The sequence below is a fragment of the Natator depressus genome, chromosome 10, assembly GCF_965152275.1.
Source record: "Natator depressus isolate rNatDep1 chromosome 10, rNatDep2.hap1, whole genome shotgun sequence".
Lineage (NCBI taxonomy): Eukaryota > Metazoa > Chordata > Testudines > Cheloniidae > Natator > Natator depressus.
In genome coordinates, this window is record NC_134243.1 from 69,146,005 (window position 1) to 69,168,680 (window position 22,676).

General features: G+C 56.5%; 1 protein-coding gene across 1 annotated transcript; it reads left to right on the top strand.

Moving 5' to 3' along the window:
• The first annotated feature begins 9,910 nt into the window (after nt 1–9,910).
• Nucleotides 9,911–20,987, top strand: HAPLN3 (hyaluronan and proteoglycan link protein 3). Its single transcript, XM_074964808.1, has 5 exons — nt 9,911–10,027; nt 14,410–14,567; nt 16,180–16,548; nt 18,400–18,699; nt 20,344–20,987. Exons 2-5 carry the CDS (start codon nt 14,438–14,440, stop codon nt 20,622–20,624), a joined length of 1,080 nt encoding a protein of 359 aa, XP_074820909.1. The 5' UTR covers nt 9,911–10,027; nt 14,410–14,437; the 3' UTR covers nt 20,625–20,987.
• The last annotated feature ends 1,689 nt before the right edge of the window (nt 20,988–22,676 follow it).

The following is a 22,676-nucleotide window of genomic DNA, read 5'->3' on the forward strand; positions in this document are numbered from 1 at the left end:
CACCCCACATCGCTCCCTTCAGCACTTCCCAAGCCTGTGTCTCCTTCAAAAGAGCCAAAGGGCAGAAGGTCCTGGAGGATGTGCCCCATGTGTCTGAGGTCTGGGATTCATGTTCCCACTGCTTCAAACCCACTCCCCGCAACACAGCCTGCCATGGCCTCAGCCTCCTCCCCCCACCCCATGGCGCATCTCCTGGGCTCTGCTTACGCAGCCAGCAGCAGCACCACCGATCTCCTGGGGGCAGGGCCGCTGTCTGGAGCTAGGTATAACATGAGTGAGGCCAGGAACTTTGTTAGTTCCCTGAGTGCCCCCTTCAATCTATCACCATATAATTACCCAATTCACTCAGCATCCACTGTGCTCCTAGAGCATCCTCTGCAGCCTGGGAACTCCCTCTGCTTTCCCAGCTCCCTTTTATTTCCATGAATGCTCTGGGGCCTGGGATTAGAGTCAGACTTACTCCAGCTGCAGCCCCCTTGCCCGGAGATGAGCAGCGGTGACGGTTGCTCCTGGGAAGAAAGGTCTGAGGCAAAGCAGCCGCTTAAGAGGGAAATTCCTCTGCTCTGGGGAGGCATCAGGAGCCAGGAAAAGCCATAAATTCACAGAGGCCCAGGAGGGTCTGGTTATCTCTGCCTGTAGAGCTGGCAGGAGGGTAACAGGACCGGATAGGACTGGGATAGGGCAGCAAGGGGTGAGGGAGGGGAGTAACTTGGCAAGAGCTGATGGAGCAGCAGGAGCCTAAGTGAGAACTGGGCTAAGAGGCCCCCCCGCTTCCCCTCCGAGCTTTCCAGTCACAGTGTGCTGCAAATCCTCCTGTGGAGGGGGATAAAAAGGGGCCGATTCTTGGTGGGGGTAGGGTGGGATCATGCCCTGCCCCAAACCTAGCGATGGGAGAATTCTGACCAGTCCGACACAGGGAAGCACCTGGAACCTTTCGCTTTCCTGAACTTCTTCCCCTGGCTCAGGCTTTAGGGCCGCTGACACGGTTCCCATGACTCGGGGCTGTGGGGAAAACCCTAGCTTCCCGACCCTCCTCAGCGACGGTCCAGGAAAGGGGATTTGATTCTGGGCAAAGGTTCAGGCCAGTATCTCATCTATTCAAGCCCATCTGCCCCACCCTCCCTACACATGACCAGATTTCTAGTGTGCTGCGGGACAGGATATGGGTTTCTCCATCTTTGTAACTAATTCCAGGGCTGGCAGAGCTTGGGCAGCCTGGACAGGGTCACTCCCTGACCCAAGAAGGCTTCCCGCCAGCCCCAAAGCATTTTTTCCTTCCCTGAAGATGCTGTAGCCACCCCACCTCAGCTCAGGACCTACACAGCACTGGGGCTGGGCCAGATGGCTGGGAGATTCCATAGGGACCAGCACTCTCCTGAGTCAGTGCTGACCCCAGTACATCGCTAGGGGGTGCCAATCTGCAGGAGATGGTGGGGTGTCTCAGCTGGGGTTGCTCCCCCCTCCAAATCAGTGCTGACACTCAGCATAGTGCAGAGGGGTGCTCTGGAGAGGTGCCATTTTCCAGCTCAGACATTAAAAGCCTGGCTGCTTTGGGCTGTTAAAGGTTCCGTTGCACATTTAAGGAAGCTGCTCCCCAAGAGGCAGGCTGTTTATAACATGGGTGTGACACACAGGGGAACTGTCTGGAGACTGAACTTTCCTGGCCCTTGTCCCATAACCAGGATCAGGCTCCCAGAGGGTTATCCCCGCCAGTAGCTACTGTTATAGCATTAAGCCTGGTGTCCCTGCTACAGCCCTGTTGGGTAGTTACCTTGGCCCAGATCCACACAGGTATTTAGGCTCCTACCTTCCACTGAGACCAATGTGAGCTTGGAATACCTTTGAGGACCTGTTTCAGAGTAGCAGCCATGTTAGTCTGTATCAAGTGACACCATCATAGGACCTAATCACATTAGCCACGCCATCAGGGGCTTGTTCACCTGCACATCAACCCATGTGATATGTGCCATCGTGTGCGAGCAATGCCTCTCTGCCATGCACATTGGCCAAACCAGACAGTCTCTATGCAAAAGAATAAATGGACACAAATCTGACAACAGGAATCATAACATTCAAAAACCAGTAGGAGAACACTTCAACCTCTGTGGCCACTCAGTAAAAGATTTAAGGGTGGCAATTTTGCAACAGGAAAGCTTCAAAAACAGACTCTGAGAAACTGCTGAGAACTGCTGAGCTTGAATTAATATGCAAACTAGACACCATTAACTTGGGTTTGAATAGAGCCTGGGAGTGGCTGGGTCATTACACATATTGAATCTATTTCCCCATGTTAAGTATCCTCCTCACACCTTCTAGTCAACTGTCTAAATGGGCCATCTTGATTATCACTACAAAGTTTTTTTTTCTCCTGCTGATAATAGCTCATCTTAACTAATTAGCCTCTCACAGTTTGTATGGTAACTTCCAACTTTCTGTCTTTGTGTGTGTGTGTGTGTTCCATTCTATGTATCCGATGAAGTGAGCTGTAGCTCACAAAAGCTTATGCTCTAATAAATGTTAGTCTCTAAGGTGCCACAAGTACTCCTGTTCTTTTTGAGGACCTAAGTCCTCCTGCCTCCATTCATGCCCCACCCCAGTTCTTCACTTCCTCTCCCTTTAAAAAAAATAAAATAAAAAATGTGGGTGATATCGCTGGTGTCTCCCCAGAAGTGGCTGCAATTCAGAGGCAGGCAGGCAAGCGATCTCTGCCCTCCTGGCCTTCACAGCACTTGGGGATGGAAAGGACTCCAGCAATGATTAGTAATCAAGCAGCCCATGTGGTAATTTAGCCCTGGACATCCTCATTTGGCTTCGGCTTATCTTTGATCTGGGAGGCATCTCCATGCACTCTTGGTGTGGGTGGGAGTTGCTAAGCTGGCACCAGAGGGCCTTTCTTGGCCACTTGTTGCAGCTGATACTCAAACTGTCCCAGCCAGGCAGTGCGGATGCTGTTTGGCACCCCCAGCGCTCTGCAGGTGAAACCTTCCTGGGCAATGCAGATGAGTGGCTAACCCTGTAGGGAAGCAGGAGGATGAGGCCAGGAATCTGGCACCAGCTGCTTTCAGGAACATGATGCAGATCCCTGGGCAGAACAAAGCATGCGAGAGGCATGAAAGCCCTGCAGAGGGACCCGTTCCTCATCTCCTCAGGTTCCTGCAACAGGCGGAGTGTCCAAGAGGAGGCCAGGGCACTGTTACTCATGGAAACCCATTTTCAGTGAATCACAATGTGGAGTAGAGACTATCCCTGCCCCTCTGCCCAGCTGCTGAGCCCTGGCCAACCGACCCTGGTCCGCAGCCCTAGCTCTCCCATGAGCCCCCTACAAAGCACTCCATCTCCAGGGGCAATTGCCTCTCACCCCCCTGACTCGTGGGGAGATGCACTCCTAGCCAAACCAGCTCCCTCTGGATGGTTTCCAGCTAAGACCTGAACCAGCAGCAGTGGGGAAGGAGGCTGCATGGGGAGCTCAAGGCTGGGGGAGGATTTCCAGCAGCAGGGAGGTTTGTGTGGGGAGCACAGAAGAGGGATCACAGAGGGCAGGAGGTAGCAGGGAAGTGGGTTGTATGGTAAGCACAGGGAGTGTTTCTAGCAGAGGGGAGTACAGTGGGGGGTCACTCAGAGTTGCTGGTGACCTGGCTTTATCTGAAGCATTCTCATAGGTGAGAGAGTAAGGCTTTTCCTGCCCAGGGGAAAGTCCCAGCTGCAGAGGCCCCGGCAGTGATGGCTTCTGACTCTCAGGCAGAGTCTCCTGCCTTTTAACTGGAAATTGGAACAAAGCCTTACCCATCAGTTATTTTGGAAGCAGTCTTTTTTTCCTTTCCAGGCCCAAGTACAGTCAGCCTGGAGCACCCCGTGCCCTAGAGGTCAGGACTAAGCCCAGCAGTAGAATGGCAGGGAGTGCTGCAAGGCAGGGCAGGGCTTAGTCGCATCTGCTCACGCTTGGGAGACTTTCCCAGGTAGCGTCCATTCTGCCTGGTTCAGTAGGCACCAGCCTACTCTCACCTTATGCCTGTCCACACCCCAAATAAATACATGGGCTGGATGCCTCAACCCCCTCTAGCAGGGCTATGGGGCAGAAGCTGAGGCCACCTTCCTCAGGCTCAGCCCCTGCTGCAAGCATCCCAGGGCAGCCCTTTGATGCGGCCCCTCTTTGACCCCAAGGGCAGCAAGAAGGCTTGGGCTCTCCCTTCACGGCCCAGGCCCCCCTCCCTTGTTTTGGCAGCATCCTTCGGAAGTCGTTCCTGGGAGAGGCCGGAGAGCAGCTCGCAGGGTTCGGGCTGCGGAGGCAGGAAGCTGGCTGCAGGCCCCTCGAGCTGCAGGTCACACAGCAGAGCGGAGACAGGCCCTCGCTGCCTCATGCTTCAGCCCCATCAGTCTGTCAGCTCTGCCAAGGGCCAGGGAGGCTGCTGCTGCTCCAGGAACATGGGGGACCGGGGGAGGGATCCTCTCTCCCCCACCAACACAAAGAAATGCCAGGCCAAGATTACAGCCCCCTCTGGGCTCTCCCCTCCCCAGGGTACCCATTGCAGCCTCACACACAAGCTCATACGCTGCAAAAAACCTAAGTTTCAACAGGACTCACCCAGCAGGGCCTGTCCCAGCCTGCAGCTGAAGCACAACTCAATCAGAATCTGCCACAAGAGACCCCCTCCTCTGATCAACTAACCCCCACCCCACAGGCCCAGAGAAACAGGAAGTCTGAGAGGGCCCTTGTCAGCCTGGGCCCCACGCTATGTTATCCATGTAAACCTTGCAGAGACAAAGCCCCATCCTGCCTAACACCTCTTATCTGATCAGGAACCAGCATCAACACACAGGCGCTGGTCGCGGTGACCTTGCCTGGTGCTCAGGCACAAGGCTTCTCTGAAGCTGCAACTGGGCCAGGGGCTCAGCCACTGCAGGGAGCAGCCAGACCCGCCACAGAAGTTCCCACTTTCTTTACAAGGCTTTTGTTTAACCAAAGGGTCTAGAGCAGCAAGTGTCTGGACACGTTCCCTTCTTGCAGCTAAACTCCTCCCCTACTACCCTTTGTTTCCCCCTCAGAGAAACCCAATGACAGCAACCTGGCCCCTTTTCTGCACCTAACCAGGCTCAGCTGCACCTTGTTGGCTCAGCTCAGGGCCATTCCCAGCAGGACCTCACCCGAGGTTTAACCCCCAAGCCTCCACGTTGCAGCTGGGCTCAGCCTCCCCCCAGGAGTGCCTCTGGGAGGGGTGTTTCAGAGCTGGGCACTGATTGGCGTGGGCTCTGCGTCTCTTGGGCTCCTCCAGGTGGCCCAGCCGGCTGGCACAAAAGGGAGGATGGCCCAGAGGGGAAAGCCCCAGCATCCTTCTGTCTGTGCAGTACAGAATGGTGCATATCCTGCCCCCGGCACCCTCCACTCAGGTCCTGCCCCTCTTTGCATTGATGCTGCTCATCCCATTCAGGGAAGGAGTCACAGGCATTGGGCAGCCAAGTCAGTAGGGGAAGGAGCTGCTGCCAAAAACAGACGCATGAAAAGTCGCCACCTCCCCTCACCCTGACGGGTTTCCTGCTCGGCACAGGCTGGCCCGGCTCGGTGGCTGGCACCGCACATGGCCTCCCTTGGCCAAGCATCCAGGAAAGGAGCGAGAACTCATCTCCCCTTAACACATTCCAGGGCCTCGGCGGAGCCAGGGCTGCCGGCGCACAGGGCACTGTGCAGCTTTTTCCTCCCCACTGAAACAATGGAGCAGGGGACTCAGCGTCTGGCCAAGGAGCATTGTGCCCTGATTGAAGGATTGCCAGGGACGGTGCTTCCTAGAGACACTGAGACAGGGGAGAGACAAAGGCACAAGAAAATAACTCGTGGAAACAAAAGGTGGCCAAGAAAACTGCCACAGGTGGGGCAGGGAGCTTGAGCCGATGGGCAGGGAGCATCCAGATGGCAGCTTCTGCTCTGCCTGGTGCTGCGGGGAGGGCTGTGGACCCGTTCTCACTGGCTCCATGAAACCTCACCCGCAGACCTAGTTGAGGGAGGGAGGAAGCAGCTTCCTGGGCTGCTTGAATCAAGATGGAGCGCAGTCTATAGGGACCAGCGCAGCATGAAAGGGGAGGGCCGGTCCTGAGCTGCACTGGGCCACCTACACCATTTCAGGAGAAGGTGTCAGACTCCAGCACCCCTTGCAGGGTGGGTCCTCAGGAACCAACTACTGTAGCAACCTCCTGCCGGGCGCCAGGGAAGATCTAATCAGGCCCTCATTGTCGGCTCTCCAGCAAACTGTTTGGCTGATAAAACCAAGCAGATTGTTGGAGGGTTAACAAGCAGCGACCAGGCATCTCTCCAGAGCCCTTCACACAGGGCCCACTAACAAGGAATGGATTCTGTGACGTAGAAATGAGGGTTTCCCCAAATCCATGCAGGCACCAGCAACGCTTAACGGCTGCCAGATAGATGCTGCCAGGGCAGGATGAAGCAGCAGCCATCCTGCTCCCTGTGAGCACTCAGCATCTGTATCAAACATGGGTGCCAGGCATCTGATCCAGCCAAGCCCGGTGCTCAGGCTAAGTCTGCTCTGAAGCTGTGGCAGGGCCCTGTATTACAGCACTAATGTTAGAGGCCTTAGGTCTGACAGCTCAGTTCTTCCCAAAGCCTTCTGGGACCCTTAACTTCCACCAGGGCCTCAGAGTAGATGGGTAGAAGTGACTCCGGTCTAACACCCCCTAGAAAGGCAGCCCCTGTGTTACTGCTCTGGGCTACTTAGGTTAAGCCTGCCTCTGGCTGTTGAAATTGAACCCCGAAGCCTAGAAGTTGGAGCAAGCACTGCCCAGCAACTCACACAGACATTGCTACTAGCCTTGCGCACCCCACCTTCTTAGGCCGTCTCCTCCTCACTTACAAACACTGTCCTTCCCCCTTCCCTGTGGTCTTTCCTTCTGCCCCCTGGTTAGATGCCATTTCACCAAAGTCAGCACAGCTAGATAGCAGCTCCAATCTCCATTTCCCACTGAGATCTGGTATCCAGCTTGCCATGGGAATGTTTTCCCTATTTCTGCCTTGTCAAGTCATCTTCCTCACACCACGCTGGAGGGACCAGGAACCGGTATGCACGCAAAAGGCATGGGCATGTGTGGAGTGTCTGCCTGACTGGCCGTGCACCCACCCGCTCGTTTACAGTGTTCTAGCAGGAAACAGAAACTCGTCAATAAATCAGATAAATTCTGCCACTGTGCGAATAACCCCAGCAGCTCGCGGTGGAGCAGCAAGGTCCCCCTGCCGTGCACTGCAGCTTGCTCCACCTGGAGCTGGTCTAAGCAGACAGTGGGAGAACAGGCAGCAAAGGGACTTGCTCTTTCGTTCAGCCGTGTACGCAAGCGGGGAAGGTTACCCCTGACTAGTGACAAACCAACCTGGAGCACTCTGCATCCCATCATGGACTGTCCCTTTCATGCCTTTCCTAGCAGGCCGAGATCCCCATGTCTCTTGAGCCATTGGAAAGGAGTAGCTGGGCTGAGCGGTCACAGCACCTATTTAGTGCTGCCCATCAGGGCTTCCTATCAGAGACAGGAGCGGCTGGCTCATGACTGGGATAGTGAGGGGGCTGGCCCGTAAAAAAGCTTCCAGGCATTGGGGAGGAGCAGGCTTAGTGCCTCTCAGAGATTATTAGAATCATAGACTATCAGGGTTGGAAGGAACCTCAGGAGGTCATCTAGTCCAACCCCCTGCTCAAAGCAGGACCAATCCCCAATTTTTGCCCCAGATCCCTAAATGGCCCCCTCAAGGATTGAACTCACAACCCTGGGTTTAGCAGGCCAATGCTCAAACTGCTGAGCTCACAGAGATCAAAGGAGAGGGTGCAACTTTCAGGGACATGGGACCACACTGAACAGGACATAGACAGGCCCTGGCTGGTACCATGGTGAAGCACAAGCTGTACTTCTCAGTCCCAGAGCCAGGCAGTGTCTGTGTGCTCGCTGAGGGTTGGGTATTCAGTTCTAGCTCCTAAGGCCCTTGATTCTTTTGCACATAAGGAACCACCCCATCCAGCTCTGAGTTCCAGTTCACCCCAGGAAAGGCTGCCCCCAGCTCCGAGGCCCGACCTGCCACGGGAAAGGCTGCCTGGCTGGGAAGAGCTGGCGGTTTATTTTTGAAAGAGTTGTTTTCTTTCCGGTTTGAATGAATCCAGGTTGGAGGGCTGAGCGGGATCCAGGCCCCAACGCCTCTGCTCAGGGGCAGCTCATTTCCTCATAATAAAATAACAAACCTGAGATGTGTGGCTGCAGAGCCCCGGCTCAGAGAGGGTCAAGGGTCAGAGGGGTCACTGCGCACACAGCTCTCTAATTCCTCTTCTCATTCACACCCTGCAGATCTGTCAGCAGCACAGAGCTAGAAACAGGGCCTGTGGAATCCCTGGCCTCGGGGAGTCTGAGTGGGGAAACAGTCCATCCATTCTCTGTCCCCGCAGGGCTGGAGCCCGAGGACTTTCACCACTGAGGCTAATGTTTGCATGCCCATGTGCATGCCTGCGTATGTGCATGTGTGCCTGGGTACGCATTCATTTGAGCACACGTGTATGTGGATGTTGACCTATAAACCAGGAGAATGGCGGCAATCTAATACCCAAAAGGGCCAAATTGTTGCCATCAGCCGAGTGCCATCAGCCGTGTGCCATCTGCGCTCTGCCAAGGCATTGCACTGAGAAGAACAACCAACCCCCTCCTCTCTGTCAGACTTCTCTGGTGCCGTTAGCCCACGCAACCCTTTCCCAGGCCACCAAGTGTGGGCAGCGACCTAGTGACTAGGCCAGGGCCCCATGTGAAACCCAAGAATGGGCTCGTGTGGGCTGTTTATTTATCTGTGTTAACGACCATGTGGTGCCCATCATCACACTGCCCAGGCACCTCGCAGCTCATTGAGATCAATCAAAGAAATATTTATTTGTCCCTTCCCAGCCTTCTCCTCCCGACCCCCAGCAAAGCCCATAGCTCTGATCAAAGCATTCTCTGCTAGGGAGACCAGAGTGCACACTTGGGGAGCTCCCCAGCCCAGCTGCTGCTCTGGTCCCTGCCAAGTTCTCCTCTCATGGCCCCTTGTTTCTTCTTTGGCTCCATGGCTCCTCCTCTGCCCACGAAGCTAAACCCCAAAAACCTTCATCTGAGCTGGGCACGTGCCTTGGACTAGCAGGATTCAGAGTCCCCATCCAGACTGTGATCTCAGGAGATGCTCAAGGGGGAGGCTGCCAACAGGCCTGGCTAACCCATGCCCGGCAGTGCCAGGCTCTGCGATGGTTTCCTCGGCATGGTGCCTTCTCTCAGTGCATGGGCCATTCCCTCCTGGAGTCTCAAAGAGCCTCACCCGTAGGCAGGAGTGGGACTACTGCACACTTGACTTGATGACAGGCAATATACTCTATGGCCGAAAGTTAGAAGACAGTACAGGTCAGACTGTTGGAAGGTGATGCACCCCACCAAATACCTGCCTGGGACAGGGCATCGTGCCAGGGCTTGAATCCCCTGTTCAGCTTTTTAGTCCCCTTCTGATGCGGGGCAGGTTGTCACAGATGTGGCCATCTTTCTTTGGCCAGTGGCTTCCATCTGATATCTTCTGGGGGCCACTCTAGAGAGACGAGATCCCCACCTGGGCCAGCTCTCTCTCCATGCCCCAGTGCAGGGGCAGCAGTGTGCAGAAGGGCTCTGTGGGGCACCGGTCAGAGTCTGAGATCCACTGGCCTAGGACGATGCCGAGATGTTAATGGAAATTCTTTGACCGCTTGCGGAAGCACTATCCTAACTCCCCTTCGTATTCTGGACAACGGACTGGAAACTCAGTGACCTTCATTCTCCATCCCTCCTTTGCCCCCACTCTCCGCTCCCTGAGGCACGGATGGGAAATGGAGTGTGTTTCCCTTTAAGAGGCTGGCTCTGGAGTAGTGAGGATTGTCCTGCTGCTGTTTCCTTTTAGCCCATGCAAGAGCCCTAAACACATTTCACTTCAGCCCTCCAGCTTGACTCAGGCGGGGAAACCCAGGAGCTCCTCAACTTTCCCGAGGACACTGACCGGCCCCCACGTGTAAGTAGGGAATGAGTAAAGACCCCAGAGCTTTTCTGCACAGGGGATGGGGTGGGAGAGCAGGCATCCTGCTTTGTGTGCCCCTTTCCAGTGGGACTGAGTGTGGATCCGCTGGTGGGGACATTGGAAAGAGTAGGGGGCTGCCCAGGAAGTTAGTGGGGGGCTGCAGAGACCCTGTTAACTGCATGGAATCTGCCTGCTAACCAAGCCCAGAGTTGGGAGACCCCTTGGGAGTGAGGCTGGTGCTGGAGGTTCTGCTGGGACAGGACAGAGAGCACAGGCGTGATCGCCTGGGGCTTAAAACCAACCTATGATCTGTCTCAAAGGGTGACTCTTGGGGTAAGGGAATCCCTGGATACAGGGCAAGGGGCTAGCGAATGCTTTGCTGTGCCGGCGGTGAGGCTCTGATAGTACCAGCCCTTGGCACTCGGAACGGGGTCCTTCGGGGCAACTGGATCCCAGGTGCATTACAGAGCAAAGTAATGGCTACAAATGGAAAGACAAATAGCTGGGGGCGAGAGGAAGGAAGTGGCAGAGGCGGAAGGGGGGCGAGGGCTGGTGTGGGTCGAAATGAAACACAAGAGCCAGATAAAGGGAGCCCAAGCTTCAAATGCAGAATCCCGGGAGGCTCAGCTCAGCACGTGGGTTCGTAGGTACCTGGACTTCCCATGCTGGAAGGATGGTCCTGGTGGATCTCTGGTTGACCTGGTTTCAGAAGCGTGTAAATGACAATAAGTAGCTAGTGGACTATAGAGCAGTGGGGCTCTGCCTGTGGCCCGCTCCATCCTTTGAGGATCTCAGGCCAGTATCTCCCTCCAGATAGGGAAACTGAGGCAGGGTAGGGGAAGTGTCACCCAGGGAGACAGTGTCAGAGGTGCAAATAGAACCCAGGAGTCCTCACTCACTGTCCTGAACTCTGGCCACAAGCTGCCTCCCTCCCAGCTGGCTGGGTGTGCGGCTCCTATGCTAGGACTAGAACCCCCGTACCCTGGGGCACCGGTCCGGGCAGTTTCCTGGGCTGGTGCAGCAGGGAGCCGACTGTGTGGCTCTGGCATGCATCACTCTGAAGGGAAAGGGCTGCATACCTTCGGGCTGCCCCGTCTCTGCACGCTCCCTGCTCTCACATCCCCCAGACGGATAGATGGTGGCGGTTTCAAAGGAGCTTGTGAACCCTGTCTAAACAGGGGGCACCGATGTCAAATTCCTTCCAGGGACCGACTCCAGTAGCAGACTGCAGCGCTGATGAGTATAGGACGCCCTCTGCAGGCTCTAAGGGAGCTTGCAGCCAGCCAAATATTTCTGGAAGATATGCTCCAGTTCAAACCAGGAATTATTTGGGGGAACTGCTATGGCCTATGGTATGCGGGCAGGCAGACTACATGATTACAGTGATCCCTGCTGGCCTGAGAATCTATAAATCTCTGGGAACTGCACCTAATCGGTCTTGAGCTGGCTCCACTTGATTTGGTTCTCCATGGCCTATGAAGCCTTAAGAAGTGTCTGCTCATAATGCCGGAGGGTCTGAGGAGCTTCCCCTAAAGAGATCTGGGATTTGCAAAACAATTGTTCTCTTCCCTAGTTCAGCTCTAACGTCTCCCACTTGCCCTATGTTAAAGAGCCACCTGCTGAACGCGACAAACACGGTCAGTTCTTGTCCTAGTGATAACATGGCTTAGTCCTAGATGTAAGAGCAGGAGAGTCCCCTGCCAATGATAGCCTTGGGGCAGGTTTGCTCCTGAGAGGGTGCTCTGCAGGGTTCTGTCCAATGGCGTTAAAGGACCAAGAGAGGGAAGGAACCTCTCGGGAGAGCTGGGTGAGGACTGGGTTTTGGGGGGTCCCTGGCAATTCCAAAAACGAGAATGAAAACAATGGTTCCGGGGCAGCTGAAATGGGAGATCCAATTCCGACCATATTCACGGGGCTGTGACTGGTTTTAAATGACACGGAAGGAAGTTTCAAAACAAAAAGTCATTTTGATCTGAAAAATCCAAACGTTTCCGCTTTTTCAAAACTTTCCCATGTTTCTGACGCAGTTTTGACACAAATTTGCAAAATGTTTCAGTGTCGCTGAATCTGCTGTTTTTGATGGAAAATAGTTCCAGCCAAACAGTTTTGCCTAGCACTAACTCCAGGTTCTTCCCTCAGATTTTCAACTAGGGGGTCGCACATTCCCCTCACAAGTCCCCTATTTGCCACCCTCTCATCCCCTTCTATTTCAGAGACTCTGTGCGACCCTCCTCACCCCCTCCTTCATGCTAGGAATGCTGTGTGCCCCTTTTCACCGTACCAGCATCCTCCAATCTCCCCACTACGCCAGGGCTCTGTGTGCCCCCTCATTGTTGTGTGTATTACTATAGCATTTAGGATTCCCCGTCGTGGACCCATTGTTCAAGGTGCTGTACAAACACAGACCAAGAAGAAAACAGTCCCTGCCCCTTTCCTCCCCGCCCCTTTCCTCCTACATGCCAGGGATTCCGTGTGCTCCCAATCCTCCCCTCCCCCATGCCAGGATTCTCCATTCTCCCCCCATGTCCCCTCCCCCAGACCACTGTCTCCCATTTCCCCCTCCCCCACATGCCATGGGCCCTGGGTGTCCTCTCATTCCTCCCCCACCCCATGCCTCCTATTCGTCATTTCACCACCGTGGCAGAGGCTCTGTGTGCCCACCCATTCCCCACTCTGCCACATGCCATAGGGTCTTTGTGCTCCCCATCCTGGGGTCCCCCATTCTCCCCCACAAGCCCTGGGCTCCGTATGCAGCACTCAAAAGTTATCACATTACACACAGAGAAATGCCACCAGGAGTAGCGTAAGGCCTTGCAAACTCGGTCCCTGACAAGAGAAGCTGCCCAGAGGGCGAGAACGTCCATGGACTCTCTGAAACACCTGTTGTCTCATCCTGCCCTCACGTGCTTTCCTTGGAAAGCTCAGCGAGTGGCGAGCAGGGGATTGTTGGCATTGAGACAGGAGAGGAAATAAGGGTTTGCAATGCTGCTTCTGTGGCTATTCTCCAGACGGGTACTGGAGTCCTCGGAAGGGCTCAGCAGCCTGGTGCAGAGATGTAATTCGATTCTAAGTGTACCGTCAGAGAGCTTAAAGCTCACGTTGGCATTTAGCAAACTGGCTGTGTTTTGGTGCCAGCAGCCGTGTGAGGAGTGGGGTGGGAGTGCTGTGTGGGGAGCCCCTGCAGCAGGCATAAGGCTGCCAGGCATCCAGTTTTCGACCAGAATGCCTCGTTGAAAAGGGACCTTGGTGGCTCCGGTCAGCACCATCGACTGAGCTGTTAAAAGTCTGGTTGGCGGTGCTGAGGGGTTAAGGCAGGCTAGTCCCTAGCTGTCCTGGCTCCAAGCTGTGCCCTGGAAGCAGGCAGTAGGTCCAGCTCCTAGGCGAGGGGCCAAGAGGCTCCACGTGCTGCCACTGTCCCGAGCACTGGCTCCACACTCCCATTGGCCGGGAACCAGGACCAACGGGGGCGGTGCCTGCGGGTGAGAGCAGCATGCAGAGCCTCCTGCCCCCCCCCACCTAGGAGCTGGACCTGCTGGCCGCTTCCGGGGTGTAGCATGGAGCCAGGACAGGTAGGGACTAGTCTGCTGTAGCCCTGCGGTGCTGCTGACCGGGAGCCACCCGAGGTAAGCCTGCACCCCAACCCCGAGCCCCAACCCCCACCCTGAACCCCTCATCCCTGGCCCCACCCCAGAGCCCGCACCCCCAGCCAGAGCCCTCACCCCCAGCTGGAACCCAGAGCCCCCTCCTGCACCCTGAACCCCTCATTTGTGGCCCCACCCAGAGCCCACACCCTCAGTTAGAGCCCTCACCCTCACCCGCACCCCAACCCCCTGCCCCAGCCCAGTGAAAGTGAATGAGGGTGGGAAAGAGCGAGCCACTGAGGGAATGGGAATGTAGTGAGTGGGGGTGTGGCCTCGGGAAGAGGCAGGGCTAAGGTGTTCGGTTTTGTGCGAGTAGAAAGTTGGCTACCCTAAGCAGGCACTGTGGGGGATGGCAGTAGGAGCTCAGGCTGTGAAATAGGCCCCTGCTGTACTCGGCCTAGCCTCTCCCAGCAGGCTATACTTTAAACGGTAGGGGAGTATTTTCAAACAGTGCATGTGCAGGCAGTTGCCTGTACAGGCAGTTGCCTGTACGGGGCGTGTGCACTAGCTCAGTGTGCGCAAATGACCAAAACATACGTGCACCAGGCCCAGCAGTGAGTGCAAACTCACTTTTGCACATGTAAATTCTATCCCGTGCGTGTGCACGGGCGAGCACGCGAGAACTGCACACAGAGCGACTCGCTTGTGCAAAGCCGCAGGTGGGCTAGCAGCGGCTGGGCTGAGGGGGAGACAGCCCCCTGTGCATTGACACAGCCTCCTGGTTCTCTTGGGCAGGCCGGCGTTCCTCCGCCCCCCGGGAGCGATGCTGCTGCTATCCCTGGTTGTGACACTGCTGCAGCTGGGCCGAGGCCGCTGTGGGCTCCCCTTCTACAACGGCTTCTACTACGACCACGTCATGAACGACAAGGGCAACGGCAATGGCAACGGCGAAGGTGCGTGTGGTGGGGAGGGCAGGGCCGACCTGGGGAGGGGCTGGCCCTTAGTACCAGCCGCTAGGAGTGCATGGTCCAGAGAGGCTACTGCTCGTGTTTATGGGCCAGGAATCCTGGTGCAGGCCGGGCAGGCATCGATCACCCACTGCCCTTCCCCGCTCCTGAGGCAGTAGGCACGTGGGGTGTGAAAGCTCGGAGTGTTGCCAGGAGGTGTAGATCGGGGTGGGAGCTGTTGAGGAGGCCGGGACAGTCGAGGGGCGGAGGATGTGGGTGTGCGTCGAGGGTCTTTGCCTCCTAACTTCGGGTGGGTAATTCAGAGGGAGAGGATGACAGTTGCCAGGCTCACACCAGGCATGTTGGGGCTGTTTCACCCCACAGCCAGCTGATAACATCCCCCTCCCATAAAGCTCCCCTCCGCCGGGTGGAACGTAGGGGAGTTTTCCCCCGTCGCCTTACCTGCAAATCTCCCCTTGCCCTCCTCTGCCCTGCCAGGATGCCAGGACTGCGTCCCCTTGGCTCTCGCTCCAGTTGGAAGATCCCTGGGGGAGTAGAATGGAACTGATTTGAACCTGGTCTGACGGGGTCCTCTGCCCCATTCATCCATCTCACTCCCCTCTCTTCCCCCCCCGGTCCTCTCCTCTTGTGCTGTCACGGAATTAGAGATAGTAGAGATGGAGCAGCTGAGGAGCTGCCATCCGGTCGGGTCCACCCTCTTGCCCGTCAGGCTGGGGCTGGATTGGGCCCTGCAGCCTATTCCCTGGAGATTCGTCTCCTCCCGTTGCAAGCGGCCCCAGCGACTCGCACCCCTTCCCTTCTGAGATGATGGCTCAGCCTAACGGGCGTTTGCTGTCCGAAAGGGCTTCCTGAAATGCGGGCCAAATATCCCATCCGAGGCTCCAGATCTACCCTTTTGTTCCACCCTGAACAACCCTTCTCCCTCCCAGGGGACCCTCAGGTTCTCACTCTTGTGCGGCTGGTGGGGACTGGGCTCAAATAGGTGCTGCCCCACAGGGAAGTTGCCCTCTGCTGGGCACTGGGTTCCCTCCAACCCCAGCAGCATCTGATGCCACCTGCCTCCTTCCTCTCCACCCCTCTCCTACATTCATGCAGGAGCGGCGGGAGGGGGCACAGGATGCCACAGGAGGAAGTAATGATGAATGGCGGGGCTGGGGAGGGTGAGCGAGTGGAGGAGGAGGGGGTAGATAGTGTGAGGGAAGGGGCAGAGTTCAAGGGGGGTGGGAACAATAGTGCAGGAGGTGGGGCTCACAGGGCCAGATTGGTATCAGTCAATGGTGTGGTGAGTTGCAGGAGTTACTGTGCTCAGAGCAGGGCAGATTGCTCCCTCCCCCCTTCCCTGTCACAGACCCTCCCGTCCCTATACACGCCTAGCTCTTCCCAGGTGCCCTGTGGCTGCTGGAGGGTGCTTGGTTGCCCTGCTGGACAGTAACTGCCCTAGAACCCCTTAGTGGGGATGCCTCTGGGGTAGGCTGCCCCTTGCCTTGTAGCATACGTGGGGAATCCACTCCCCCGTGGGCTGCAGAAGCACCCTGAGCTGGAGGGACGGGGTCCCCTGGCAGTGCTCATTCCCCCTTTGGCCCCTCTCCCCCACCAGTTCACTTCAATGGCGTGAAGCTGGTGGTGGAGACCCCGGAAGACGCAATCTTCACCTACCGCGGTGCCAACATCACTCTGCCCTGCCGCTACCACTACGAGCCCATGCTGGAGACGCCGCGCAAGATCCGCATCAAGTGGTCCAAGCTGCGGGAGGACAACACCAAAGAGCGGGACGTGCTGGTGGCCATCGGGCTGAAGCACCGTAGCTTCGGCGAGTTCCGGGGCCGCGTGCACCTGCGCCAGCGCGGCAAGCAGGAGGCGTCCCTGGTGATCAGCGACCTGCGCCTGCAGGACTACGGCAAGTACCGCTGCGAGGTGATCGACGGGCTGGAGGACGAGAGCGGCATTGTGGAGCTGGAGCTGCGAGGTGAGCGGGCTGGCGTCCGGTGCCATGGCGGGTGGGGGAAAGGGGGCAGGGGAACAGATGGGGCAACTCCCCCTCACACAGAGATTTCCCCGGGATTACTGGGGACAGTAACTGGGACCCAAGAAGCTGTCCCCTTTGAGGCTCCTGAGTGGGATCAGCGTAGGTTCTGGGTCCTTCTGCGGCTCCCCCTCGCTGGGGCACTCCCATGCCCAGCCAACATGGGGGTTGTGTGTGTGCCAGGACACAGCAGTTAAGGAAGAAGCTCTCCCACTGGGTGGGTGAGGGTGAAGGAAGGTACAAGGGACCTTCCTCATAAAAATTGCCACCGAATCCTATGGCCCTGTTCACGCAGATCGGCATCCCTGCAGTGTTATTGCCACGTGCCATCGCCTTGCACTTGCGTTATGTCTGGTTAGACTCGCAGGAGCTCCTTGGGGCGGGGAGAAAGAAGGGATGTCTTCTTATTCCTTGTTTGTACAACACCTTGCACAGCGGGGCTCTCATCTTTGACTGGGGCCCTTAGGTACAGTACTACTGCAGCAATCAAATAACAGTGCACTAGGCTTCTGTGGCTCACCCTCCGTCCAGTGCAGCCGACACTCCCACTACAGGTGTATTATGAAGTGCACCTGTAACCTACAGCCACTCAGTGTGGCTCCCCCTAGTGGAGGCTGGGTGAAGGAGTCTGCTGCTGGCTTTGCGCTGACAGAGCTGGCCGTTTTACCCCAAGCAGAAGAGGCGGCTGTTTAAAGATCCAAAGGCTCCGTGGTCAAGTCCTGCTAACAGTGACCTCCAACTCCGGGGGCGCGGCGTGACGTCCAGTTGTAATGCTGCAGGACTGGGGGCCTGTCACTAAGGCATACACTAGTGGTTTTTTTAAGCTCTCACAGGTGGGAGGAGGGGACATCAGACCACAGAATGCATGTGTGTCTCTCTCCCCTCCTCCCTGGCCTAATTTCTCGCTGCTGGATCTGTGCAGTGCAGGGCACACTGCACAGGGAATTGGTGCTGGAGAAGGAGACTAAGAAGGGTGTGAAACACCCCACCTGTGACTCTGTGATCCAGACGGAAAGTCACCCCCTAGGATGTTCTCCTTCTCCATAGGCTCAGACCCCAGCTCCGCATTGCGGTCCCAGACTCACAGCCACCCAGAACGGTGGGAAATGTCCCATTTCCTGCCACCTTGTTGTGTTCCTGACCCAGTGCCACCCAGTGCAGCAGAGGGACTCGTACCAAGCCGCCTTCCAGCCATTTGGAGGACGGAGGCTTTGAGTGAGGGGCAAGTTCGCTGGCTACTGGCACCAGCCTTCAAAGCTCTCCCAATTAACTCTGAGCACGCAGAGATCATGCCTCACTCTGGCCACCAGGTGTCACCATTGACATGTGTCATTGTCCCTTTGGGCTGATGCTGCCTGTCCCTTTGGTCTTTGGACTGGCCGCTTGATTCCAATAAGACAGGGGCTGTGCTGAACTCAGATGAGATCCTGGGCCTGAAGTTTGAGGCGCTCAGGGGCCTTTCTTTCCTGGATGGTCCCATGAGTGAAACCCCAGGAGAGAGGCTGTTCTCACAAGGGGCTTTGGAGACGCTTCTGGGACGTCTCTGAACCCTAGCACGGTTTGGGGTTCGTCTGTGCCTAGGTCTTGATCCTGTGAGTTTGGAGCCATGAGCTTGGGAGGGGGCAGAGTCCTGCTGTAACACCCTCTGCTTGCTGGGAGCCCCACACTGGATGTGTTGGTGGGGATCTGTACCGTCCACCCCAGGGGTGTGTGTCAGGTTGCGGGCATAGCCAGAGGGGGCTACCCTTCACAGTGGCTCTGTGACCCAGCCACTCCCTCTCTCTTTCTCTCCAGGGGTGGTTTTTCCATACCAGCCTTACCACGGTCGCTATCGACTCAATTTCCATGAAGCCAAGAAAGCCTGCGAGGAGCAGGACGCTGTGATTGCGTCCTTCGAGCAGCTCTTCAAGTCCTGGGAGGAGGGGCTGGACTGGTGCAATGCTGGATGGCTGCTGGATGGGACAGTGCAGTACCCCGTTTCCGTGCCCCGGGAGCCCTGTGGCGGCAAGCTGGCCCCCGGCATTCGGAGCTACGGCGAGCGCCACAAGAACCTGCACTACTTCGACGTTTTCTGCTTCTCCTCTGCTCTGAAAGGTGAGCCTGGCATCTGCAGGGCTCATAGTTAGGTGGGAGAGACCTGCTTGATGCTACAGAGAAGGGGGGTGACCAGTAGAGGGGCACTCTTTTTGCAGGGCACAGTGTGGTGGCAGGGGGTGCCGCCTGTTGGAAGGGACACTTCTTCACTGAAATGTAAAACTGAGGGCCTGCAAAGACCCAGTAGAACTTCTCTAAGAGTCGGGGAGTTTGATCCAGCCAAATTCTAACCTGGGTAATTCCATCCACCTCCCTAAATTCTCAGAACACCTTCAGTTAGATCTGGGATTCTCCTCCACTGCCCAGACTGAAATGATAGGTAGCATTGCTGCATGCTGGTAAACTGCATCCGTGCCCCATGCTAGAGGTCGCTGGGTCAAGCAATTGCTCCATTTCGGTTACAAATCGGTTTGGGATGCAAGGCAAGAGAGACTGGCAAAACTGTGTCATTCAAATGGATAACATGGCACCAGCCTGTGCCAGCATCAGGGGAACCACCGGTTCTGTAATACAGGGCCTGACTCTTCCTTCTGTGGACACAAAGGGGCCACAAACCCAGGAGAACCAGCACTGCGAGAACTCCCCAGGCTTTGGGGCATGTCTGGCAAAGCTGGTATGCCCAGCTGTTGATGTGTGGTGAAGTGTTTAGATCAGGGAGGGGCAAACTTTTGGGCCCGAGGGCCACATCTGGGTATGGAAATTGTATGGGGTAGGGGTTCCATGAATTCCCATGAAACTGGGGGTTGGAGTGTGGGAAGGGGTGAGGGCTCTGGCAGGGGTGCGGGCTCTGGGGTGGGGCCAGAAATGAGGAGTTCAGCATGCAGGAGGGGGCTCTAGTATGGGGCTGGGATGCAGGCATGTGTGTGAGGGCTCCAGGTGGGGGTGCGGGCTCTGGGGTGGGAATGAGGGGTTGGGGGTGCAGGAGGGTGCTCCAGACTGGGACTGAGGGGTTCGGAGGGCGAAAGGGGGATCAGGGCTGGGGCAGGGGGGTCGTGGCGCAGAAGGGGGTCAGGGGTGCAGGCTCCGGCAGCTCTTACCTCAAGCAGCTCCCAGAAGCTGCGGCATGTCTTCTCTCCGTCTCCTACGTGGAGGCATGGCCAGGCAGGTCTACGCGCTGCCCTGTCTGCAGGTGCCACCCCTGTCGCTCCCATTGGCCATGGTTCCCGGCCAATGGGAGCTGCAGCGGTGGTGTTTGGGGCAGAGGCAGCGTGCAGAGACCCCTGGCTGCCCCTACGCGTAGGAGCCGGAGGGGGGACATGCCGCTGCTTCCGGGAGCCGTGCGGAGCCACGTCAAGTGCAGAGCAAGCCCCCCAACCCCACTCCCTGGCTGGAGCACTGGAGCGGGGCAAGCCCCGGACCCTGCTCCCTGGTGGAAACTCAAGGGCTGGATTAAAACGTCTGAAGGGCTGGATGCGGCCCCCGGGTCGTTGTTTGACCACCCCTGGTTTAGATGATATAAAATCCCTTTGGCCCCTTCCCCATTCCTGTGCCAGGGAGAGCACAGCCTGTTGTTTCTGAACTCCCTAACTAATGTGAACCCCCATTCCTAGCTCCTCCTGTGGGCGAGGGGTTTTCCTGTAGGGCCGGCCATGCTCAGTGTTCCTCCGCCTCCCAGTGACCACCCCCTCTGCCTCTCCCCTCCAGGGAAAGTTTACTACCTGGCTCACCCGGAGAAGCTGACGTTGGAAGAGGCCAAGCAGGCCTGCCAGGATGACGGGGCTGAACTTGCCAAGGTGGGGCAGCTCTATGCAGCATGGAAGTTCTTCAGCCTGGATCGCTGTGATGCTGGCTGGCTGGCGGATGGCAGCATCCGCTACCCCATTGCCTTCCCCCGGCCCAACTGCGGCCCACCGGAGCCGGGGGTCAGGAGTTTCGGCTTTCCCGACAAGGGCAAGTTTGGGGTTTATTGCTATAAGCTGAGCTAAGGAATGGGGAGGGGCTTCCTCTTTGCCAGTGGACACTTCCCTGCCTGGTGCTGCCTGGATTTAAAGGGTCAGGTTTCCAGGGTGTTGGGGTATTTTTTAATTTCAATTGTTATTTTTTATTTTACATTTTTTTCACTAAAGGGAAACTTCTCTGGGTTGCTGGGCCCTGGCGTCTCGCTCATCAGCCGAGTGCCACCTCTGCGTCTCTCTCGTGGCTAGGAATGGGGCACCAGATCTCCTTCCACCCAGCCAGTGGCGAGAGACTCAGATGGTCCCTCGGGTTGGGGAGCTTGGTGTCTGGTACCAGGTGGCTCCATCCCTTGGTCACAGGGTCATCTAGATAAGAAGTGACAGGTTCACGCACATCCACTTGGGCTAGACATTCATTTCCTAGCAGGGACGCATGCAGGCGTTGGAGAAGCACAGCGCGTGCAACTGGTGGATAGCAAAGGCAGACGCCCTGTGGACATGCTCCAGTTTCACTGGTACCAAAGGGGAACAGCTGTCTCTAATGCACAGACTGCTCTGCCATCCCATCCCATCCCAGCCAGCACGGAAGGCATCAAATCAACTGCAAGCCGGAACTTAGAGTAAGGCGGGTCACTCTCCCCCATCCCCCAGTTAATGTGGGCGAATGATCAACCACACACAAGTGACTCACAAACTCACCAACACCCTTCCCCTGCCCTCAGAGTCCTTCCCCTTCCCCTCCCAATGAAGCGCAGATGAGGTCAGAGATATTAGGCATAATTCTAAGCATAGAGGCCCAGAGCTAACACAGCTCAGGCCTCGTGTGTCCCAGGAGACTCCCTCTCCCCCCCCCCCCAGTCCCTTCTTTCTCTCCCTTCCCCTCCTTGCAGGATCTGGCTGTGTTTCGATTCTCTGAGACTCCAGTCTGAGGTTAGCGGTTTCCAAGGGCACTGAAAGGTGGTACTGTGTGTGTACTGGGTGGAACTCTCCGGTTTGCCCGCCTTGTTCTCCACCGGCCCCTCTCCCAGGCACCACTTGAATCCCAGGGGCTCGGTCTTTGTGCGTTTTGTTGTGAAAAGATGTATTCTCCTGGACCTCTTCAAATAAAGCTTTGGAGAAAGCCCCAGAGGTCTGAAACTGTGTCCTGGGTGGTAGGACAAATTCTGCGGTGTTCTCCCCAGCCAGCAGCAGCAGCTCTGGGGGCACCACTCTGCGAAGGATTTTAGAAAGGGAATGCACTCGGGGTACTAGGCTCAAAGTGGGGCACCCAGGACTTGGAAGAACAGGAGGTGTTGGAGATAAGAACCGAAGGGCATCAGCGGAGCGGTCTATGAACAAAGCTGTATGGCTTAGCAGGCCCGGGGGGCAGGGTGGGGATTAGGGCAGAACTGAGGAGCCTCTTCAGAACTGGGGGGAGAAGTAGCAGAACTGGAGCCGTGGGAAGGCAGAGTTAAGGTTCCTCGGCAGGTTGTGGGGAAAGGCAGGAGCAGAAGAGCAGGGTGGAAGGCTGCAGATCCGGGTGGAGGCGCATCAGCAGTTGTGTATGGGGGATGGGGGGAGCCCTGGGCTGGAGTAGCTGTGAGGGCAGGATGGAGGGGTGTTCCCTGGGGATGAAGTGGGGGGAAGTTGGAAGCCCGCTCATCTCTGAACTGCATTGTCTGCCAGTGGCCCATAACTCTCCTGGCAGCAGATCAGTGTCCGCTTTCCCGATGGTTTCGAGTTTTTAAACAACCAGGAGATTTTCCAAACAAATTACTCAACACAGTACTGGTGCTTCCCTATATCGGTAAGTTAGGTGCCTTCCCATGGCCTTAAAATGCCATTTCTATTATGGGCTGCAGCTCCCTGGACTTACCCCAGCAACCCTCTGTCTCCTGGTGAAATGTGTCAGAGTTTGTCTCAGCTGTGAGCTCCCAAAGGTCCTGGCGCTCTGGATATGAGATCAGCAGCACAGGTCTAGGAACTGGGCTTCTCATATTTGCAGTCTCGTCAATTGTTTCTCTAATTAGGGCTAATGAATCGCCCAGGCCAGACAGGAAATGCTGAGCATTGCTGAGCTTGATAGGCTGCTGAATCATCTTT